This window comes from Ranitomeya imitator, chromosome 2 (assembly GCF_032444005.1).
Source record: "Ranitomeya imitator isolate aRanImi1 chromosome 2, aRanImi1.pri, whole genome shotgun sequence".
Lineage (NCBI taxonomy): Eukaryota > Metazoa > Chordata > Amphibia > Anura > Dendrobatidae > Ranitomeya > Ranitomeya imitator.
This window is the reverse complement of record NC_091283.1, coordinates 507,046,281-507,065,950: the sequence shown is the minus strand read 5'-3', so window position 1 is coordinate 507,065,950 and position 19,670 is coordinate 507,046,281. Positions and strand designations below refer to the sequence as shown.

General features: G+C 43.7%; 1 protein-coding gene across 2 annotated transcripts in view; it reads right to left on the bottom strand.

Moving 5' to 3' along the window:
* IKZF3 (IKAROS family zinc finger 3) overlaps nucleotides 1-19,670 on the bottom strand; it is a 162,150-nt gene that overhangs the window by 72,975 nt on the left and 69,505 nt on the right. The window contains exon 4 of one of the 2 annotated variants that reach the window (XM_069751640.1): nucleotides 12,562-12,804. The exons of the other annotated variant lie outside the window; for it this stretch is intronic. Within the exon in view, the coding sequence (XP_069607741.1) occupies nucleotides 12,562-12,804 (243 nt within the window). The remainder of the gene's footprint in view (nucleotides 1-12,561; nucleotides 12,805-19,670) is intronic. 2 annotated transcript variants of the gene reach the window in all.

Below are 19,670 nucleotides of genomic sequence, written 5' to 3'. Positions count from 1 at the left end.
TAAAAGTTGACCAGCGATTTTTCATTTTTCCAACAAAATTTACAAAACCATTTTTTTTAGGGACCACCTCACATTTGAAATCACTGAGGAAGTCTATACGATAGAAGATACTCAAAAGTGACACTATTCTAAAAACTGCACCCCTCAAGGTGCTCAAAACCACATTCAAGAAGTTTATTAACCCTTCAGGTGGAATTTTTGGGAGGTGGAAAAAAAATGAACATTTAGCTTTTTTTCTCAAAAAAATTACTTCAGATCCAATTTTTTTTTATTTTGACAAGAGTAACAGGAAAAATGGACCCTAAACTTTGTTGTGTAATTTCTCCTGAGCATACCAATACCCCATATGAGGGAGAAAACTACTGTTTGGGCACACGGCAGAGGTCAGAAGGGAAGGAGTGCCATTTGACTTTCTGAATGCAAAATTTGCTGAAATGCTACAGTATGTCGCATTTGGAGAGCCTCTGATATGTCTAACGAGTGAATATTTCCATTTTGGAAACAAGACCCCTTAGGGAACTTATCTAGATGTGTGGTGAGCACATTGAACCCTCAGGTGAGCCGTAAAAATAAAAAAAGTATTTTTTTCCAACAAATTTGTTTGAGCCCAAAATATTGCATTTAAATTGCACAATACAATTTGTTGTGCAATTTGTCCTGAGTACGCCGATATTCAATGAGGAAACTACTGTTTGGGCGCAAGGCAGGACTCGGAAGGGGAGGTGCATCATTTGACTTTTTGAATGTAAAATTTCCTGGAATCATTAGCGGACATCATGTCCCATTTGGAGAGCACCTGATGTTCCTAAACAGTGGAAGCCCCTCACAAATGACCCCATTTTGGAAACTAGACCCCATAAGGAATGTATTTAGATGTGTGGTGAGCACCTTGAGCCCCCAGTTTCTTCACAGAAGTTGAGTTGTGAAAATAATAAAATCACATTTTTCTTTCAAAAATTTAATTTTAGCCCCAAATTTTGCATTTTCATAAGGGTAACAGGAGAAATTGCACCATACAATTTGTTGTGCAATTTCTCCTGAGTACGCAGATACCCCATATGTGGGGGAATACTACTTTTGAGGCATAATGCAAAGCTCAGAAGGGAAGAAGCGCCATATTGGAGTTCAGATTATGCTGTAATGTTTTGAGGGTGCCATGTCACATTGGCAGAGCCCCTGAGGTCCCAGAACAACAGAACCCTACCTATATGTGAACTCATTTTACAAACTACACTCCCCAATTAATTCATCTAGGGGTGCAATGATCATTTGGCACCACATGTGCCTCATAGAATTTTATACGATTGAGTGGTGAAGAAAGAATAAATTACATTTTTATCACTAAAATGTTGTTTTAGCCCCAAGTTTTTAATTTTTCTATGGGATAATAGAATTTTTTTTACAAAAAACTGAGGTCCATTTTTTCCTGAGTGTGCCAATACTCTACATGCAATCATGAAATATTTCTCAGGCACAGTGAAGGCAAGGAGAACCAAATTTTACTGTTATGGTTTGCAGGTGCCATGACCAACTGAGGCCCATGAGGTGCCAGAACAGCAAAACCCCCATAAGTGACCCCAATTTACAGCCTACACCTCTCAATTAATTTATCTCGGGGTGCAGTGATCATATTGACACCACGGGTGTGTCACTAAATTTTATACCATTGGGCAGTGAAGAAAAAATAACTAAATTTTTACCACCCAAATTTTGTTTTAGCCCCAGATTTTACATTTTCACACAAGAAGTGGGGAAAAATTGGCAGCGAAATTTGTCCCACAATTTCTACTGAACGTGGCAATACCCCATATATGGCTGTACAGTACTACTTAGCCATACGGAGAGACTCGGGAGGAACGGAGAACTATTTGCCTCCTGGAGCGCAGATTTTCCTAGAATAGTTTGGGAACTCCATGTGCAGAACTCCTATTTGCTAGAAGAGCAGAATCCCCCCTCAAGTGACTCCATTTTAGAAAATATACCCCTTTTGGAATTATCTACAGGTGTAGTGATGATTTTGACTCCATGGGTATATCCCAGAAACAAGCAGCAATGAATGTTGCCGAGTAAAAATTGTAACCTGCCATTGTAGTGACCAGTACTCTGTAGTGACCAGTACGTTGCAGTAACCAGTGCGTTATGCTCAGCCCGTGCTTCTGGAGACATGCACCTCTAAGTTAGGCGGGTTCCCACTGCTTCAGAAATGCCAAACATGTGGGCGCTATATGTGGTTTAGGTACACTGTGGGGTTCAGAAGGGAGGGGGCATTTGGATTTGGGAGCCCAGAATTTGCTGAATTTCTTTTGGAGGGTTATGGAGGCATTTCACTTTTCCAGAGCCTTTGTACTACCAGTAACGTGGAAGCCCCTATATTTCCGTTAACAGATGGCAGACCTGAGTGAGGACTTGCTTTTTTTGTGGATTGAGATGAAGCTTTTATTGGGAATATTTTACATAACTTTAGAGATCACATTTATCCGTCGCTCTATGCTGACCACGTACTTTGGGGTTTCCATCTAAATCTCTGAGTGACCTGATTCCGATGAAACCCCTGAGGGATCCATTCACTATACTGAGGCAGCAGAGTTGCTCTGGACTCCGTTTGGCCTCTGTTCAGCGGTGTCCTTCATTTCAGAAGTGCACAAAATTGTGGCCGACGGCACTTTCATGCAATCCTAAAAAGACAGACACCGCCGGATCACAGGTCAGACAGCGTCCTCAGTGCCTCTATCTGCCTCATTATAGGGAATCTTCCATCAGAGGTTCCGTTTGAATCATGTATTTCAGAGATTTACACAGAAACCAGCGCAAGCACTCAGTGCAGAACGCAGGACAAATGCACGCCGAGCCTTACTGCGATCTTTGGTAGGCAGAATGAAAAAATCCACAGCAGGTGAAGAATTGGTTTTATTTATTTTTTAAAGCCATTCCTCATATGGTATAAGCAATTAGGCGACTTTATTCTTTAGGCAGGTGCGATCACAGTGATACTAGATTTATATCGGGTTTTTATGTTTGGCTGCTGTCACACACTAAACGACGCTTTTTATTGCAAAAAATAGTTTTTGCATCACCATATTTTCCATAGTTTAGCCAACAGAATCATGTGAGGACTTGTTTTTTGTGGGACAAGTTGACGTTTTTATTGTTACCATTTCCGGGCACATTACCTTTTTTGATCGCTTTCTATTCCGATTTTTGGAAGGCACAATGAACAAAAGCCAGCAATTCAGGATTTTTCTTTTTTTTTTGGGGGGGGGGGAGGCTTTATGCCGTTCCATGTGTGGTAAAATAGATAAGGCAGTTTTATTCTTCGGGTCAGTGCGATTACAGCAATATCCCATTTATACAGTTTTTTATATCTTGGCGCTTTTACACAAAAACTATTTTATAGAAAAAATAATTATTTTTGCATCGCTTTATTCTTAGAGCTATAACTTTTTTATTTTTCGGCTGATGGAGCTGTATGGCAGATTGTATTTGTGGGACAAGATGACGTTTTCAGCGGTACCATGTTTATTTATATCTGTCTTTTTGAACGCGTTTTATTCCACTTTTTGTTTGACGGTATGATGATAAAGCATTGTTTTTTGCCATGTTTTTTATGGTGTTCACTAAAGGGGTTAACTAGTGGGGCAGTTTTATAGGTTGGATCTTGCGGATGCGGTGATACCAAATTTATGTACTTTTATTGCTTACATATATTTTTTCATACAAATATTTATTTATAGACACAATATCTTTAGATTTTTTTTATAATATTTTTTTTTTTTAAATATTTTTACAATTATTTTATACAATTGTATTTTTTTACTTTTTTTAAAAAATGTTTTTGACTTTGTCCCACTATGAGACTATCATTTTTTGCAGGCTGATTGCTTATACAGTAGCAATCCCCATACTAGGCAAACTGTCAGCTCTGCACTGACAGAGAAAATTGCTGTTCATGCACTGTGCATGATGAAGCAACTTTCCTAGCTCTGAGAACTGGATGTCATCATGACATCCCGGAATGCTGCAATCGCATTCAGTCGCAGCATTCACTTAAAATTGCCGGGAGCGGTGTGTGATTGACAATGCCGGGTGTCAGCTGTCAAAATCAGCAGACACCTGGTGGCGATCACCAGTGCACAGCCCGTGTGTGGGGGCGATCGCGATGATGTAATAATCCGTCCCTGGTCAAATAGGCCCAGGGCACAGGGACGGATTATTCCCGTACGTCAGATGTCAGAAAGGGGTTAAAAATCAGTATCAACTGTTTTAGGACTGCTACCACCTAAGGCTGCCGTCACACTAGCAGTATTTGGTCAGTATTTTACATCAGTATTTGTAAGCCAAAACCAGGAGTGTAACAATTAGAGGAAAAGTATAATAGAAACATATGCACCACTTCTGCATTTATCATCCACTCCTGGTTTTGGCTGAGAAATACTGATGTAAAATACTGACCAAATACTGATAGTGTGACGGCAGCCTAAGGCTTCCTACACCGGCTGTTAGGACTGGCGGAACGCACCAAATAATGATAATAGAGAATATGAGGTGTGTTTGCAGTCCGGGGTCCACCGTGCAGAGATGACACCTGCTGCTAAGTAATGGTGGATGGACACTTGCTCACACATGGGTTTAGACCTCACCCAGTGTGAATGGAAGCGAACTCTGTTGCTTCACAGAGTCGCCAATATACGCTGCGCTCTATTAGAAGTCGCAGGGTGCAGCTGAAAGACACTAGTGGGATCCCTATGAATCACCCCCACTAAACTGGTGATTGGACTCGCTCTGACCCTCAGTGGCTTTTGAGCCCGCGCCTGAGGACGCCCTGAGTCAGATGCTGAGTCCAAGCGGGATTTCCCACCCTACACTGACAGGCTGTTAGGAAAGCACACTGATTGCGCACAGTGCCGTACAAGCGGGCACTGCAAAAAGCACTGTAACGTATGCTAGGTGTGCAGGTAGAACTGTCGGGCGCTAGATAGCATCCACCATTCGCGAGCAGTCAACAACACTAGGAAGGGGAATGATTAAGGAGCGACAGTCACACATCTACACACACACGTTATCAAGTATACACTAGCGCAAGGCAGAGCAGCCATGCAAACCTTTTATAGCAGTAGTGCTACGGGACCTTCCTGATGGTCCAATAGGAGCCGCAACATGACCTGACCATGTGACCCCCGACCTCCAATGGGAGGTCGTCTCGTAGGCATGCTCAGTATGGGAAAAGCAGTACTTAGTTCTAGAGACCTGCTCGCTGCTGATCAGTGCTGGCTACAAAGGCAGAGCCTGGAAAGGCAGCAGTAACCAGTCGCACAGTATCAGCTTGAACCAGATGCTGGGACCGACATCTCCACTAAGCAGGCTCCACTGCAGCTGGAGAAGAATGGGAGACCGCAGCGGACATGGTTCAAGATTCCCCCTGTGCGGAGGCGAGAACTCGACACCTAACATTACCCCCTTCCTAGGGCCCCCCTCCCTGGACCCCGCTACGTTCAATGGCTGCAATGAGCAGCGGAGCCTGAATGTGCTCCACAGGCTCCTAGGTTCTGCCCTCTGGGCCGTGACCCTTCCAGTACACCAGATAGAACATTTGCAACGTACCACCTTGCACCCAAGATAGCGTTCACCTCATAATCATCCAAGGACGAACTCGATGTCCTGGCACATGACTCAGAAAACCGGAACATGTGAGCGGGCTTTAAGAGGGACACATGAAAGGTGTCGGTGATACCCAGGCGTGGAGGAAGAGCCAGACGACAGGGTTAACCTGTTCCAGAACCTTGAAAGGCCCTAAGTAGCGAGGACTCAACTCGCAGCCTGATATTGTGCGCGGAGAGCCACACTAAGTCGCCAGGAGCAAAGGTCGGAGCGGGGCGCCGATGTGCATCAGCAGAGACCCTCATTCTCTCCTTGGAAGCCTGGATAGCATCCTGTGTACTGTCCCAGATGTCCCGTGCTTCCACTGCCCAGTCTGCCACCCTAGAGTCGGCAGAAGACACGGGCATGCGCACAGGAACCTGCAGATGCTGGCCGTAATTAAGGAGGAATTGGGTCTGCCCAGTGGAGTCGGCTACGGCATTGTTAAAGGCAAACTCTGCCCAAGGTAGCAGGGATGCCCAGTCATCCTGCTTGGCTGAGACAAAATGTCATAGATATGTGACATGGGTCTGGTTGGCCCTCTCTACCAACCCATTCGTCTTGGGATGGTACGCTGAAGAGAGATTCAGCTCAATACTAAGTAGGCGACAAAGCTCTCTCCAGAACCGAGACGCAAACTGGGGACCCTGGTCACTGACAATCTTGTCAGGCATATCGTGTAAACGGAAGACATGTTTGACAAACAACGCCGCCAAGGCTCGTACAGAAGGTAACCGTGGGAGAGGCACCAAATGCACCAGAGGATGCCCCCTTGTCCTTGTCTCAGGTCTATGATTAAAAAGATCATCAGAAATGTCTTTGTACTGTCCCCTCATATAGTTATACATTAAAATAAGATCACCTCTTAGCTTTCCTTTTTCCAAACTAAATAGCGCCAAGTGTAATAACCTATCTTGGTATTGCAGACCCCTCAGTCCTCTAATAACCTTGGTCGCTCTTCTCTGCACCCGCTCTAATTCAGCTATGTCTTTCTTATACACTGTGCACAGTATTCTAAGTGTGGTCGAACTAGTGACTTGTATAGAGGTAAAATTACGTTCTCCTCATGAGCATCTATGCCTCTTTTAATGCATCCCATTATTTTATTTGCCTTTGTAGCAGCTGCCTGACACTGGCCACTAAATGTGAGTTTGTCATCCACCCATACATCCAGGTCTTTTTCATTGACGGATTTGCTCAGAGTTTTAGAATTAAGCACATAGTTATACATCTTATTACTTCTACCCAAGTGCATGACCTTACATTTATCCCCATTAAAGCTCATTTGCTATTTATCAGCCCAAGCTTCTAGTTTACATAAATCATCCTGTAATAAAAATTGTCTTCCTCTGTATTGATTACCCTGCAGAGTTTAATGTAATCTGCATATATTGAAATTCTGCTCTGTATGCCCCACACAAGATCATTAATAAATATGTTAAAAAAGAGGGCCCAATACTGACCCCTGTGGTACCCCACTGATAACCGCGACCCATTCCGAGTGTGCTCCATTAATAACCACCCTCTGTTTCCTATCCCTGAGCCAGCTCTTAACCCACTTACACATATTTTCCCCTATCCCCATTATTCACATTTTATGTATCAACCTTTTGTGTGGCACCGTATCAAAAGCTTTTGAAAAGTCCATATACACTACGTCCACTGGGTTCCCTTGGTCCAGTCCAGAACTTACCTCTTCATAGAAATTGATCAGATTAGTCTGACAGGAACGGTCTCTAGTAAACCCATGTTGATATTGGGTCATGAGGTTATTCCTCTTCAGATACTCCAGCATAGCATCCCTTAAAATACCCTCCAGGATTTTACCCACAGTAGAGGTTAAGCTTACTGGCCTATAATTTCCGAGTTCAGTTTTTGTCCCCTTTTTGAACATTGGCACCACATTTGCTATACGCCAGTCCTGTGGTACAGTTAAGTAAATAAGACAGCACACTGCACCGCTAGAACATACAAACTTGAAAAACGAAATTTGAACTGCATTACTACACTAGAAATATGAAAAATGAGAGCGTTTAGCGCATAAAAATGGCCAATTTTATGTGTACCTGGTAGCCCCTTTACGGCATCTCTCTTATACCAGGTCCTACACTTGCCTTACCTCGCTGAGAATAAACGTCTCCATCTGAATGGGTACATGTGAAACCTCTTCCTAGACTAAAATTCTCTCTCTCTGTGGAGGGGTATTGAACCTGCTGTAATTAAAACACCTGTGGCTAGGAGGCGGAGTGCACGATCAGAAGGCTAGAGAATACATTTCAAAAACCTGACCGGCACATCCAAACATAGACTCAGTGTGAACAGGTGCTGAACCTAGAGTCGCCAACTCGTATATAGTTAAGTAAATAAGGCAGCACACTGCAGCGCTAGAACATACAAACTTGAAAAACAAAATTTGAACTGCATTACTGCACTAGAAATATGAAAAATGAGAGCGTTTAGCGCATAAAAATGGCCAATTTTATGTGTACCTGGTAGCCCCTTTACGTCTCCATCTGAATGGGTACAGGTGTTTTAATTACAGCAGGTCCAATACCCCTCCACAGAGAGAGAGAATTTTAGTCTAGGAAGAGGTTTCACATGTACCCATTCAGATGGAGACGTTTATTCTCAGCGAGGTAAGGCAAGTGTAGGACCTTGTATAAGAGAGATGCCGTAAAGGGGCTACCAGGTACACAATAAAATTGGCCATTTTTATGCGTTAAACGCTCTCATTTTTCATATTTCTTGTGCAGTAATGCAGTTCAAATTTCGTTTTTCAAGTTTGTATGTTCTAGCGCTGCAGTGTGCTGCCTTATTTACTTAACTATATACGAGTTGGCGACTCTAGGTTCAGCACCTGTTCACACTGAGTCTATGTTTGGATGTGCCGGTCAGGTTTTTGAAATGAGTCCTGTGGTACAGACCCTGTTATTATGGACTCTTTAAAGATTAAAAATAATGGTCTATCAATGACTGTACTTAATTCCTGCAGTACTCGGGGGTGTATCCCATGCGGGCCCGGAAATTTGTCAATTTTAGTGATTTTTAGACGCCGCTGCACTTCCTGCTGGGTTAAGCAGGTGACATTTAATGGGGAATTTTTGTTATCACTGATTATATTGTCTGCCATGGGATTTTCTTGTGTAAATACTGATGAAAAAGTCATTTAGCATATTTCCTTTTTCCAGACTATTTTTAAAGGAGCCAACACTATCATTTTTTTAGTTTCTTACTATTTGCGTAGTTAAAGAATATTTTGGGATTATTTTTACTCTCTCTGGCAATGAGTCTCTCTGTCTCAATTTTTGCTATCTTGATTTGATTTTTACAGACTTTATTTAATTTTCTGTATTTATTTAAAGCCTCATCACTACCTACTTCCTTTAATACTCTAAATGCTTTCTTTTTGTCACTTATTGCGCCCCTTACAGCTATATATAGCCATATTGGTTTCCTCCTATTTCTAGTATGTTTATTCCCATACGGTATATGCTAATATGCTAAGATGCTAATAAACATCTCCCATTTTCTTTGTGTATTTTTATGTCTCAGGATATCGTCCCAGTTAATTGCTCCAAGATCATCTCTCATCTGTTGGAAATTTGCCCTCCTGAAGTTTAGTGTCCTTGTAACCCCTCTACTACACATCTTATTAAAGGATTCATGAAAACTTATTGTTTTGTGATCACTATTCCCCAAGTGACCCCCAACCCTTATAGTTCTCATAGTTATCTCTCATAGTTGTCAAAAACCGATTACCTTTGCTGGAACTGGAGGTTTCTGTTCCCCAATCTATTTCAGGGTAGTTGAAATACCCCATAATAATGACTTCTCCTTGAGTCGCAGCTTCATCTATTTGCTTTAGGGCAGTCCCACACGTCCAGATAATTCCGGTACCGGAAAAATCGGCACCGGAATTATCCGTGTGCCCGTGCGTTTCTGTGGCACATTGGTGTGGCACACGGGCGGCACACGTGTGCCGCCCGTGTGCCCACTGGGTACCACATGCACCGTGCAGGAGACAGCGCTAAAGTTTAGCGCTGTCCACTGCATCTGGTGCTGAAGCTGCCATTCATATCTTCTTTGCAGCAGCGTTTGCTGTAGAGAAGATATGACTATTCCTTTTTTTTGTGTTTCTCGTGCTTAAAATAAAGATCCATGTGCCCAAACCCCTCCCACCCCCTGTGCGCCCGCCTGCTGTTCTTAAAATACTCACCGGGCTCCCTCGCTGGCTGGCACTGCTTCCTGTCCTGGCCGCACCTACCTTCTACTGTATGAGCGGTCACGTGGGGCCGCTCATTTACAGTAATGAATATGCAGCTCCACCCCTATGGGAGGTGGAGCCGCATATTCATGACTGTAATCGGCGGCCCCACGTGACCGCTCATACAGTAGAAGGGGGGCCAGGACAGGAAGCAGCGCCAGCCAGCGAGGGAGCCGAGTGAGTATTTTAAGAACAGCGGGCGGGCGCACAGGGAGTGGGAGGGGGGTGGGCACATGGATCTTTATTTTAAATACGAGAAGCACACAAAAAAAAGGAATATTCATATCTTCTCTACAGCAAACGCTGCTGCAAAGAAGATATGAATGGCGGCTTCAGCACCAGTGGGGGGACAGCGCTTACTGTAGCGCTGTCTCCTGCATGGCACACGGACTGCACACGGACAACGTCCGTGTGCGGTACGTGTTTTACACGGACCCATTGACTTTAATGGGTCCGTGTAATCCGTGCGCTCCCACGAACACTGACATGTCTCCGTGTTTGGCACACGGAGACACGGTCCGCAAAAAATCAATGACATCTGCACAGATGCATTGATTTCAATGTGTCTACGTGTGTCAGTGGCTCCGGTACATGAGGAAACTGTCACCTCACGTACCGGAGCAACTGACATGTGAAACCGGCCTTACGAGGATGTTCTCCGTTGCTTCCATTATTTTTGGAGATTTATAACTAACCCCTATCAGTAATTTATTATTTTTTCCCCCTCCCCTTATCTCCATCCACAGGGACTCTACATTTTCATTAGATTCACCTATATTATCACGCAGGATGGGTTTTAAGGATGATTTTACATATAGACACACATCTCCCCCTCACTTATCCGTTCGGTCATTTCTGAACAGACTATAGTCCTGCAAGTTAACAGCCCAGTCATGGCTCTCATCCAGCCATGTTTCAGATATCCCCACCATGTCATAATTATGCTCCAACAACATTAATTCTAATTCGTCCATTTTGTTGGCGAGGCTTCTGGCATTAGTATACATGCACTTTATGTATCTCTCTGTACCTCTATTCTTTCTTAAATTATTAATTGTTCTAACCCCACCACCCACGCCACCGCCACCCCCAACTTCCTTATTTGTGCTCAGGTCTCTATCTGCACTATCTTCCCCTCCTATGAAATGAATACTCTCCCCCCCAATCCCTAGTTTAAACACTCCTCCAACCTTCTAGCCATTTTCTCTCCCAGCACAGCTGCACCTTCCCCATTGAGGTGCAGCCCATCCCTAGCGTAGAACCTGTAGCCAACTGAGAAGTCGGCCCAGTTCTGCAGGAACCCAAACCCCTCCTTCCTACACCAATTCTTGAGCCACTTATTAACCTCCCTAATCTCCCATTGCCTCTCTGGCATGGCACGTGGTGCAGACAGTATTTTGGAAAATACCACGTTGGAGGTCCTTGCTTTCAGCTTGTAACCTAATTCCCTGAAATCATCTTTAAGGACCTTCCACCTACCTCTAACTTTGTCATTTGTGCCAATGTGCACCATGACCGCTGGGTCCTCACCAGCCCCTCCCAGTAATCTGTCAACCCGATCAGCGATGTGTCGGATTCGAGCATCAGGTAAGCAGCACACCGTTCGACGATCCCTGTCTTTGTGACAGATTGCCCTATCTGTTCCCCTAATAATTGAGTCCCTCACTACCAGCACCTGTCTGGCCTGCACTGCTCTCCTATTTCCCTCCTTACTGGGGCAGACAATCCTCCGGCTTTAAGAGGACATGCCTGGCTGCAGCAATGCTACCCCTGTACTGGCACCCCCCTCATCTGCCAACTTAGCAAACTTATTGGGGTGTGCCAGATCAGGACTAGCCTCCCTGGCACTCTTCCCTCTACCCGGCCTTCTAATTGTCACCCAGCTTGCTGCTCCACTGTCCTGCAGCTCCTTCCTACAATCCCCAACAAATAGGCATTCCTCACATGTATTCAGCCTGGCTAGCAGCCGTAAATCATGCAGCTGAGGTGACGAAAACTAAATCTCCAAACACGCCAAAATACTCGGAGATCACCTGAGCATGCTCTGGGAAACCCGAGCAACGAGCATACTCGCTCATCACTATTCACCACGTATTGTGGCTTATAGAATCCATTCACCAAGTGAGCCCGTAACATATTCAACCAATTAGTACCCTGCTTTATAATAATGAGGAGCAAGAATTCCAAAACAGAGCTGTCCACAGATGAGTCTCTGGTATGGCTGGAAAGTGATACTTTGCCTATCTTATCCCATTGAGCATTGCCTTGAAAACAGGCCTCCATAATGAGTTCAGTCTCTTTTTAAGAGCTAAAATGAGCTACCACATGAGCTCATTTAAGGAGTGAATGACATGTAAATAGCTGACATGAACGTTTTTACATTTTTCCACTTTATTAATGAGCTAGTAACGGATCCACTCCAATGTGGTTATAGTAAAATGAAAAGCACCAAATACATTGCATATTATTTATTTTCTTATGTATAAAATTTACTATGCTACAATGTTCAGATTTTTTGGCGTGTTCTTAATAACTACTTCTTTAAAAAAAAAAGGCAATGCAAGAACATTTATTTATCTCTTCATTATTGTGTGTAACCTATTCATCTGGAAATATTGTAACTGCTATAGCTGTACATAAAATATCTGGGAGTGGAGACATACCAGTATGGCTTCTTTTGTGCACTAGTAAAACATTGAGGCTGTTGCACGCCAGTCCACAGATGTCACAGTACAGCTTTCCCAGGTTGGATCTGTTCAGATCGTATGATGTGTCATGTCGTTCCAGCTGGATGCTGTTGTAGGACGCACACTCTGCTCCACATCCATAGGATAAATCAATGCCGTCTGACTGCTCCGATGCTGCTGCTCCTTCTGCAGATTCATTTTTTACTTTTACTGCATGCTCTGCAAAAATGTGCACAGATATCAGTAATTTCGACAGACATCTACAATCATTTTTCAAGGATGACAATTTTTGCAGGGAATGCAAAATGATCTTCAATTATTAGTGTCTAAAAAAGGTTATAGCATGGCAGCTTACTGCGTAAAACTAGCTCTATTCTGAAGTGAATCTATACCTTGTATCATGTTGTTTTATAGGCCAAAGTTCTGTTCTGATTTTCATTTTATATCTTTATAGAGTTTTGAGCTCTATTTATCTAATACAGGGCTTCTGATAATACAAAGAAATAGATTTAAAAGATAGAGCTCTGGTGGAGGTTGGGAGCTTACCGCATACTGTCTTATAATTGGGTCCAACACATAAGCAGTATGCAGTAAGCTCCTGAGCTCCCTCTAGGGGTGACAGTAAGCAGACAGCATCATTTTTTTTTTAAACTTATGTCTATAAAGGACATTTAGGCAGGGTTCACATTGCGTCAATGGCAATGCGCTGACGGCATCCGTTACACAGCGGCACTAACCCTATGTAACGGATGCGTCAGCGCACCCATTGACTGCCATTATGTAGCACATCGCTAATGCATGTCATAATTGTCATGCGTTAGCGATGTGCCGTCAATCTGTGACGGACCCTCGGATGCGGTCTGCAGAGTTTCTGGATCCGTCACCGCTAGCGTAGGTGGAGTATATGCGCTATCGCTTGTAGTCTGCTGACAGTCTTTTAGCTCAACAGCGAGAGCTTGGCCCCGATTCATTAAGACTGGTGTTTTGTATGCCAGGCTTAAAGGGGATGTCTGGTCCAGATCAATAAGTCTGCAGTCACTCTGTGTGAGTACAGACTTATGAATCCCCCAGCACACGTACTGTGTGCGCTGCAGGGATTCGCTGGATTCTGATCATGGACTGGGGGGTATGTATGAATTATATTCCCGGCCAGTGGGTGCGAAATTACTCTGCATACACTTATATGGAGCAAGGCTAAACCATCTAGTTGACCACGCCCACTAAATAACCGCGTCACTATACGGGGCACGTCTCGCTCTATACAAGTGTATGTAGCGAGGCACGCCCACTAGACGGACTCTGGCCGAGAGTATGTATAACGCATACATCCCTTCTAGTCCCGGTCAGAAACCGGAGAATCCCTAATATGCACAGTGGGTGCACTGGGGGATTCATAAGTCTGCAATCACACAGAGTGACTGCAGCCTTATCAATTTGTAACAGACATCACCCTTTAATGAAGGAGAATGAAAGGGGAAAATTCACTGAATTCATTTAGAGGTGTAAGCCACCGCAATTTATCAGTAGCGTGCGTCTTCGTGCACTTCACCAGAAATGTTACTCCAGTCAGAGACTGGAGTAACATTTCTGGTATAAAAAAACACCACCACTATTCCTGAATTTGATGTGGGCATTCCCACACCCAATCCTGCCATGGCCCCACTCATTTAGTCTGAGCTAACTGACCTTTCTTTTATCAGACCCCCGAGCAGATTCTCAGGGTCCGCATTCTTGGGCAAGGAGCTGTATTTTGATTACAACCAGCTCATTAATTTGTTCTTGCTCTGTTAGCACACACATGCAGTGTTCACTACTGAACACTGAAGGGCATGCAATGAAAGATTACGTCCTGAAACCAGTGGCAGAGTCAGGATGTATTTTGTGGGTGCAGTTTGTACGGCCCCCGAAGGATGGTATAAATATTCAAATGGCCCTTGGCAGAAAAAAACATTTCCCCACCCCTGGTTTAGTGGGAGTCTTTTTGCTTGAACCCTGCTGTTCTCTGGAATCAAGTGACACTGGTGCTAGCAAGTGCCTTGCTTCTTTGGTTCCTGTTGGTCTGTCGTGAATGACATGGAGGCTGCATAGCCCTTCATTATAGACAATGGCCAACTATATGGGCTATAAATATTATGGCTAAGGTGACAGAGGCATAAAGATTATATTAATCAGATTAATAGCTTTCTGCCACCAGCAGCAAACATTAATTTGCCTGTTCTTGCCCTGTAGCTAAATACTATACTATAACGCAATGGGAACCAAGCCTTAGGCTGAATGGCTTCTTCATGTGGCATCCAACTTCAACACAACATCCCTGGACATGGAGCTTTCCTACTATCACTTCGATTTAGTAATCAGCAGGCGTCAGATCAGATCGGATAAATGATGAATATCCTATTAATTTGCCCTCTATATCTTAAAGGGGTTGTCCACAACCCCTTCTCAATCCCTATGTTTCCCTCAAAGAAAATAACAACAGTTATACTCATTTCCGATACTGGCAACGCTCCAGCAGTGTCAGCAGTGGCTCTCCCGGGGATCGGGCTATATTGTTATGAAACGTGATCCCTGTAGCCAATCAGTGTTGGCTTGACTCTCCTCGCCTTCGGACGAACCACATACATCCGGTGGAAGTGAGAGAGCAGCATAAATATTGGGATTGAAAAGGGAATGTCCGAGTAGTGGTCAAACCCTTTAAGTGAGAAAACCCATCTAAAGTAATACCCAAATATTAATGTTAATAAATTTAATAGCTTTTCAAGAAAAGTGTTTCGCCTGCGGTGATCATCAACTAAACAGAACATTGTATTTTGTACTATAACTAGCAAGTAAGAAAACTACAGCAGATATCTGCTAAAGTGACTGACAGAAACACTAGCAAAGGGAGTAAATAATCATCAATATGTCCAATAGTAACAGGCTATAGACACATCCACATCAGGTATCTAATTCACATTTCTCTTACCACAGTTCCATACATATAATACTACTAAGACATATATATTGTAATCGCCTTTCTAAGCACTTGGTACTAAAGGTCTATTTTGGTTTACATGTATGGCACATCTAAAAGTAATACCACCATCCCGAAATATACAGTGGTTAACCATCTTTACTTACATGTCACATAAAACCTAAAGTGCTATGCCGATAAAGATATGCCTTTCATTTGCAAACCAGAACACTCAGTAAATCCAACCAAGGCTCGACATTTAGCAGAAACCCACAAGCATTTAGCGCCTTAACCGTCTGCCGCTCCCTGGACACAATACAAATACAAGCAGCCTGCTGAGAACTCATCACTGCCACACCAAGGCAATTACCACATCCTGAGCCTAGGCTGCAGTCTGTGAGTCAAAAAGTACATACCCAACCCAGCTGATAACACTTCCACATAGGTCTGGTGCGGGAGAACTTCTGCTGTATGGTGGAGAAAAGCCAGCAACTACTCTTAATAGACATGAAGATGCTTAACAACAGTGATAACATTAATTAAAGTTTAACCCATTGATTGGAGGAGATTTATTAATACTGTTTAATACTGTTAGAATAAAACTAGACGAGACAGACAGAAACTGCGCCAAATGTATTAGAAAGGTGCTAACTGCATGATACATTTGTCACAGAGGAGGCACTATTATTGTGTGTTGTCTCAGAGGAGTCACTATTATTGTGTGCAGTCTCAGAGGGGGCACTATTATTGTGTGTAGTCTCAGAGGAGGCACTATTACTGTGTGTAGCCTCAGAAGGGGCACTATTATTGTGTATAGTCTCAGAGGAGGCACTATTACTGTGTGTAGTCTCAGAGGGGGCACTATTATTGTGTGTAGTCTCAGAGGGGGCACTATTACTGTGTGTAGTCTCAGAGGGGGCACTATTATTGTGTGTAGTCTCAGAGGGGGCACTATTATTGTGTGTAGTCTCAGAGGGGGCACTATTATTGCGTGTAGTCTCCGGGGGGGCACTGTTATTGCGTGTAGTCTCAGAGGGGGCACTATTATTGAGTGTGGTCTCAGAGAGGGCACTATTACAGTGTGTAGTCTCAGAGGAGGCAATATTAATGTGTGTAGTCTCAGAGGAGGCACTATTACTGTGTGTAGTCTCAGAAGGGGCACTATTATTGTGTATAGTCTCAGAGGAGGAACTATTACTGTGTGTAGTCTCAGAGGGGGCACTATTATTGTGTGTAGTCTCAGAGGGGGCACTATTATTGTGTGTAGTCCCAGAGGGGACACTATTATTGTGTGTAGTCTCAGTGGGGGCACTATTACTGTTTGTAGTCTCAGAGGGGGCACTATTATTGTGGGTAGTCTCAGAGGGGGTACTATTATTGTGTGTAGTCTCAGAGGGGGCACTATTATTGTGTATAGTCTCAGAGGAGGCACTATTAATGTGTGTAGTCTCAGAGGGGACGCTATTACTGTGTGTAGTCTCAGAGGAGGCGCTATTACTGTGTGTAGTCTCAGAGGGGGCGCTATTATTGTGTATAGTCTCAGAGGAGGAACAATTATTGTGTTTGTGTTCTCATAAGGGGCACTATTACTGTGTGTAATCTCAGAGGGGGAACTATTACTGTGTGTAGTCTCAGAGGGGGCAATATTAATGTGTGTAGTCTCAGAAGGAGCACTATTATTGAGTGTGGCCTCAGAGGGGGCACTATTACAGTGTGTAGTCTCAGAGGAGGCACTATTAATGTGTGTAGTCTCAGAGGGGGCGCTATTACTATGTGTAGTCTCACAGGAGGCGTTATTACTGTGTGTAGTCTCAGAAGGGGCACTATTATTGTGTATAGTCTCAGAAGGAACACTATTATTGAGTGTGGTCTCAAAGGGGGCACTATTACAGTGTGTAGTCTCAGAGGAGGCACTATTAATGTGTGTAGTCTCAGAGGGGGCGCTATTACTATGTGTAGTCTCCCAGGAGGCGCTATTACTGTGTGTAGTCTCAGAAGGGGCACTATTATTGTGTATAGTCTCAGAGGAGGAACTATTACTGTGTGTAGTCTCAGAGGGGGCACTATTATTGTGTGTAGTCCCAGAGGGGACACTATTATTGTGTGTAGTCTCAGTGGGGGCACTATTACTGTTTGTAGTCTCAGAGGGGGCACTATTATTGTGTGTAGTCTCAGAGGGGGTACTATTATTGTGTGTAGTCTCAGAGGGGGCACTATTATTGTGTATAGTCTCAGAAGGGGCACTATTATTGTGTGTAGTCTCAGAGGAGGTGCTATTACTGTGTGTAGCACCAGAGAGGGCACTATTATTGTGTTTGTGTTCTCAGAGGGGGCACTATTACTTTGTGTAATCTCAGAGGGGGCACTATTACTGTGTTTAGTCTCAGAGGGGGCACTATTACAGTGTGTTGTCTCAGAGGGGGCACTATTACAGTGTGTAGTCTCAGAGGGGGCACTATTACTGTGTGTAATCTCAGAGGGGGCATTATTATCGCGTGTAGTCTCAGAGGAGGCGCTATTACTGTGTGTAGTCTCAGAGGAGGCACTATTACTGTGTGTTGTCTCAGAGGGGGCACTATTACTGTGTGTAATCTCAGAGGGGGCGATATTAATGTGTGTAGTCTCAGAGGGGGCACTATTACTGTCTGTAGTCTCAGAGGAGGCACTATTGCTGTGTGTAGTCTCAGAGGAGGCACTATTGCTGTGTGTAATCTCAGAGGAGGCACTATTACTGTGTGTAGTCTCAGAGGGGGCACTATTACTGTGTGTAATCTCAGAGGGGGCGATATTAATGTGTTTAATCTCAGAGGGGGCGAAATTAATGTGTGTAGTCTCAGAGAGGGCACTATTACTGTGTGTAGTCTCAGAGGAGGCACTATTACTGTGTGTAATCTCAGAGGAGGCACTATTACTGTTTGTAGTCTCAGAGGAGGGACTATTACTGTTTGTAGTCTCAGAAGGTGCACTATTACTGTGTGTAATCTCAGAGGGTGCACTATTACTGTGTGTAGGCTCAGGGGGAGCACTATTAGGATATGTGCACATGTTCAGTATCTACAGAAGATGTTTCTGCTGCAAAACTTCTGGGTTTTGGCAGGAAAAACATTGTAAAATATGCATGATTTTGCCGCATTTTTGCATGCACTTTTTCTCATTTATTAGAATGGGTAGAAAATCTTACTAAGGCTGGTTTCACACTTGCGTTTCAAAACGCATGCGTTTAAAAAAAACGCATGGTGAAAAAACGCATGTAAACGCGTGCAAACGCTGCGTTTTTTTGACGCATGCGTTTTTGCATGTGGTGAAAAAAACGCGGCGTTTTGACACGTTTACATGCTTTTTTCATGCATTAGCGTTTTTTAAACGCATGCAGATAAATGTGTGACAGCTGCCAATCATCAAAATAAAGTAAAAAACCCACTATAAACAGAAAGAGCTAGGGTTAGGGCTAGGGGTAGGGTTAGGGGTAGGGATCCTAACCCTAACCCTAACCCTAAAGGGATCCCAACCCTAACCCTAACCCTAAAGGGATCCTAACCCTAACCCTACCCCCTACACCTAACCCTAACCCTAACCCTACCACTAATCCTACCCCTAACCCTAACCCTACCTTTAAAGGGATTAGGGTTAGGGGTTGGGTTAGGGTTAGGGGTAGGGGTAGGGTTAGGGTTAGGGGTAGGGTTAGGGTTAGGGTTAGGGGTAGGGTTAGGATCCCTTTATCAATTTTATGGTGTGGGGTGGTTTATCAGTGTGTTTTTTTGGTTTTTTTTTTTAAACGCATGCGTTTTTAATGCATGCAAACGCATGTGGTTAAAAACGCATGCGTTTACATAGACAGCAATGCATTTTTTTGCCGCAAAAAAATGCATGCTTTTTTGCGGCAAAAAAATGCCCCTAAAAATACTACATGTTGCATTTCTGCAACACAACGCATGCAGAAAAAAAACGCATGCGTTGCAAAAACACGTCAAAACGCATACAAAAAAACGCATGCGTTTTTAATGTTAAATATAGGGGGGAAAACGCATGCTTTTTTTGCGTTTTTTTACCGCAAAAACGCAAAAAAAAAAAAAAGCAAATGTGAAACCACCCTAAAACACTGAAATAATTGACATGCTGTAGATTTGAAAAA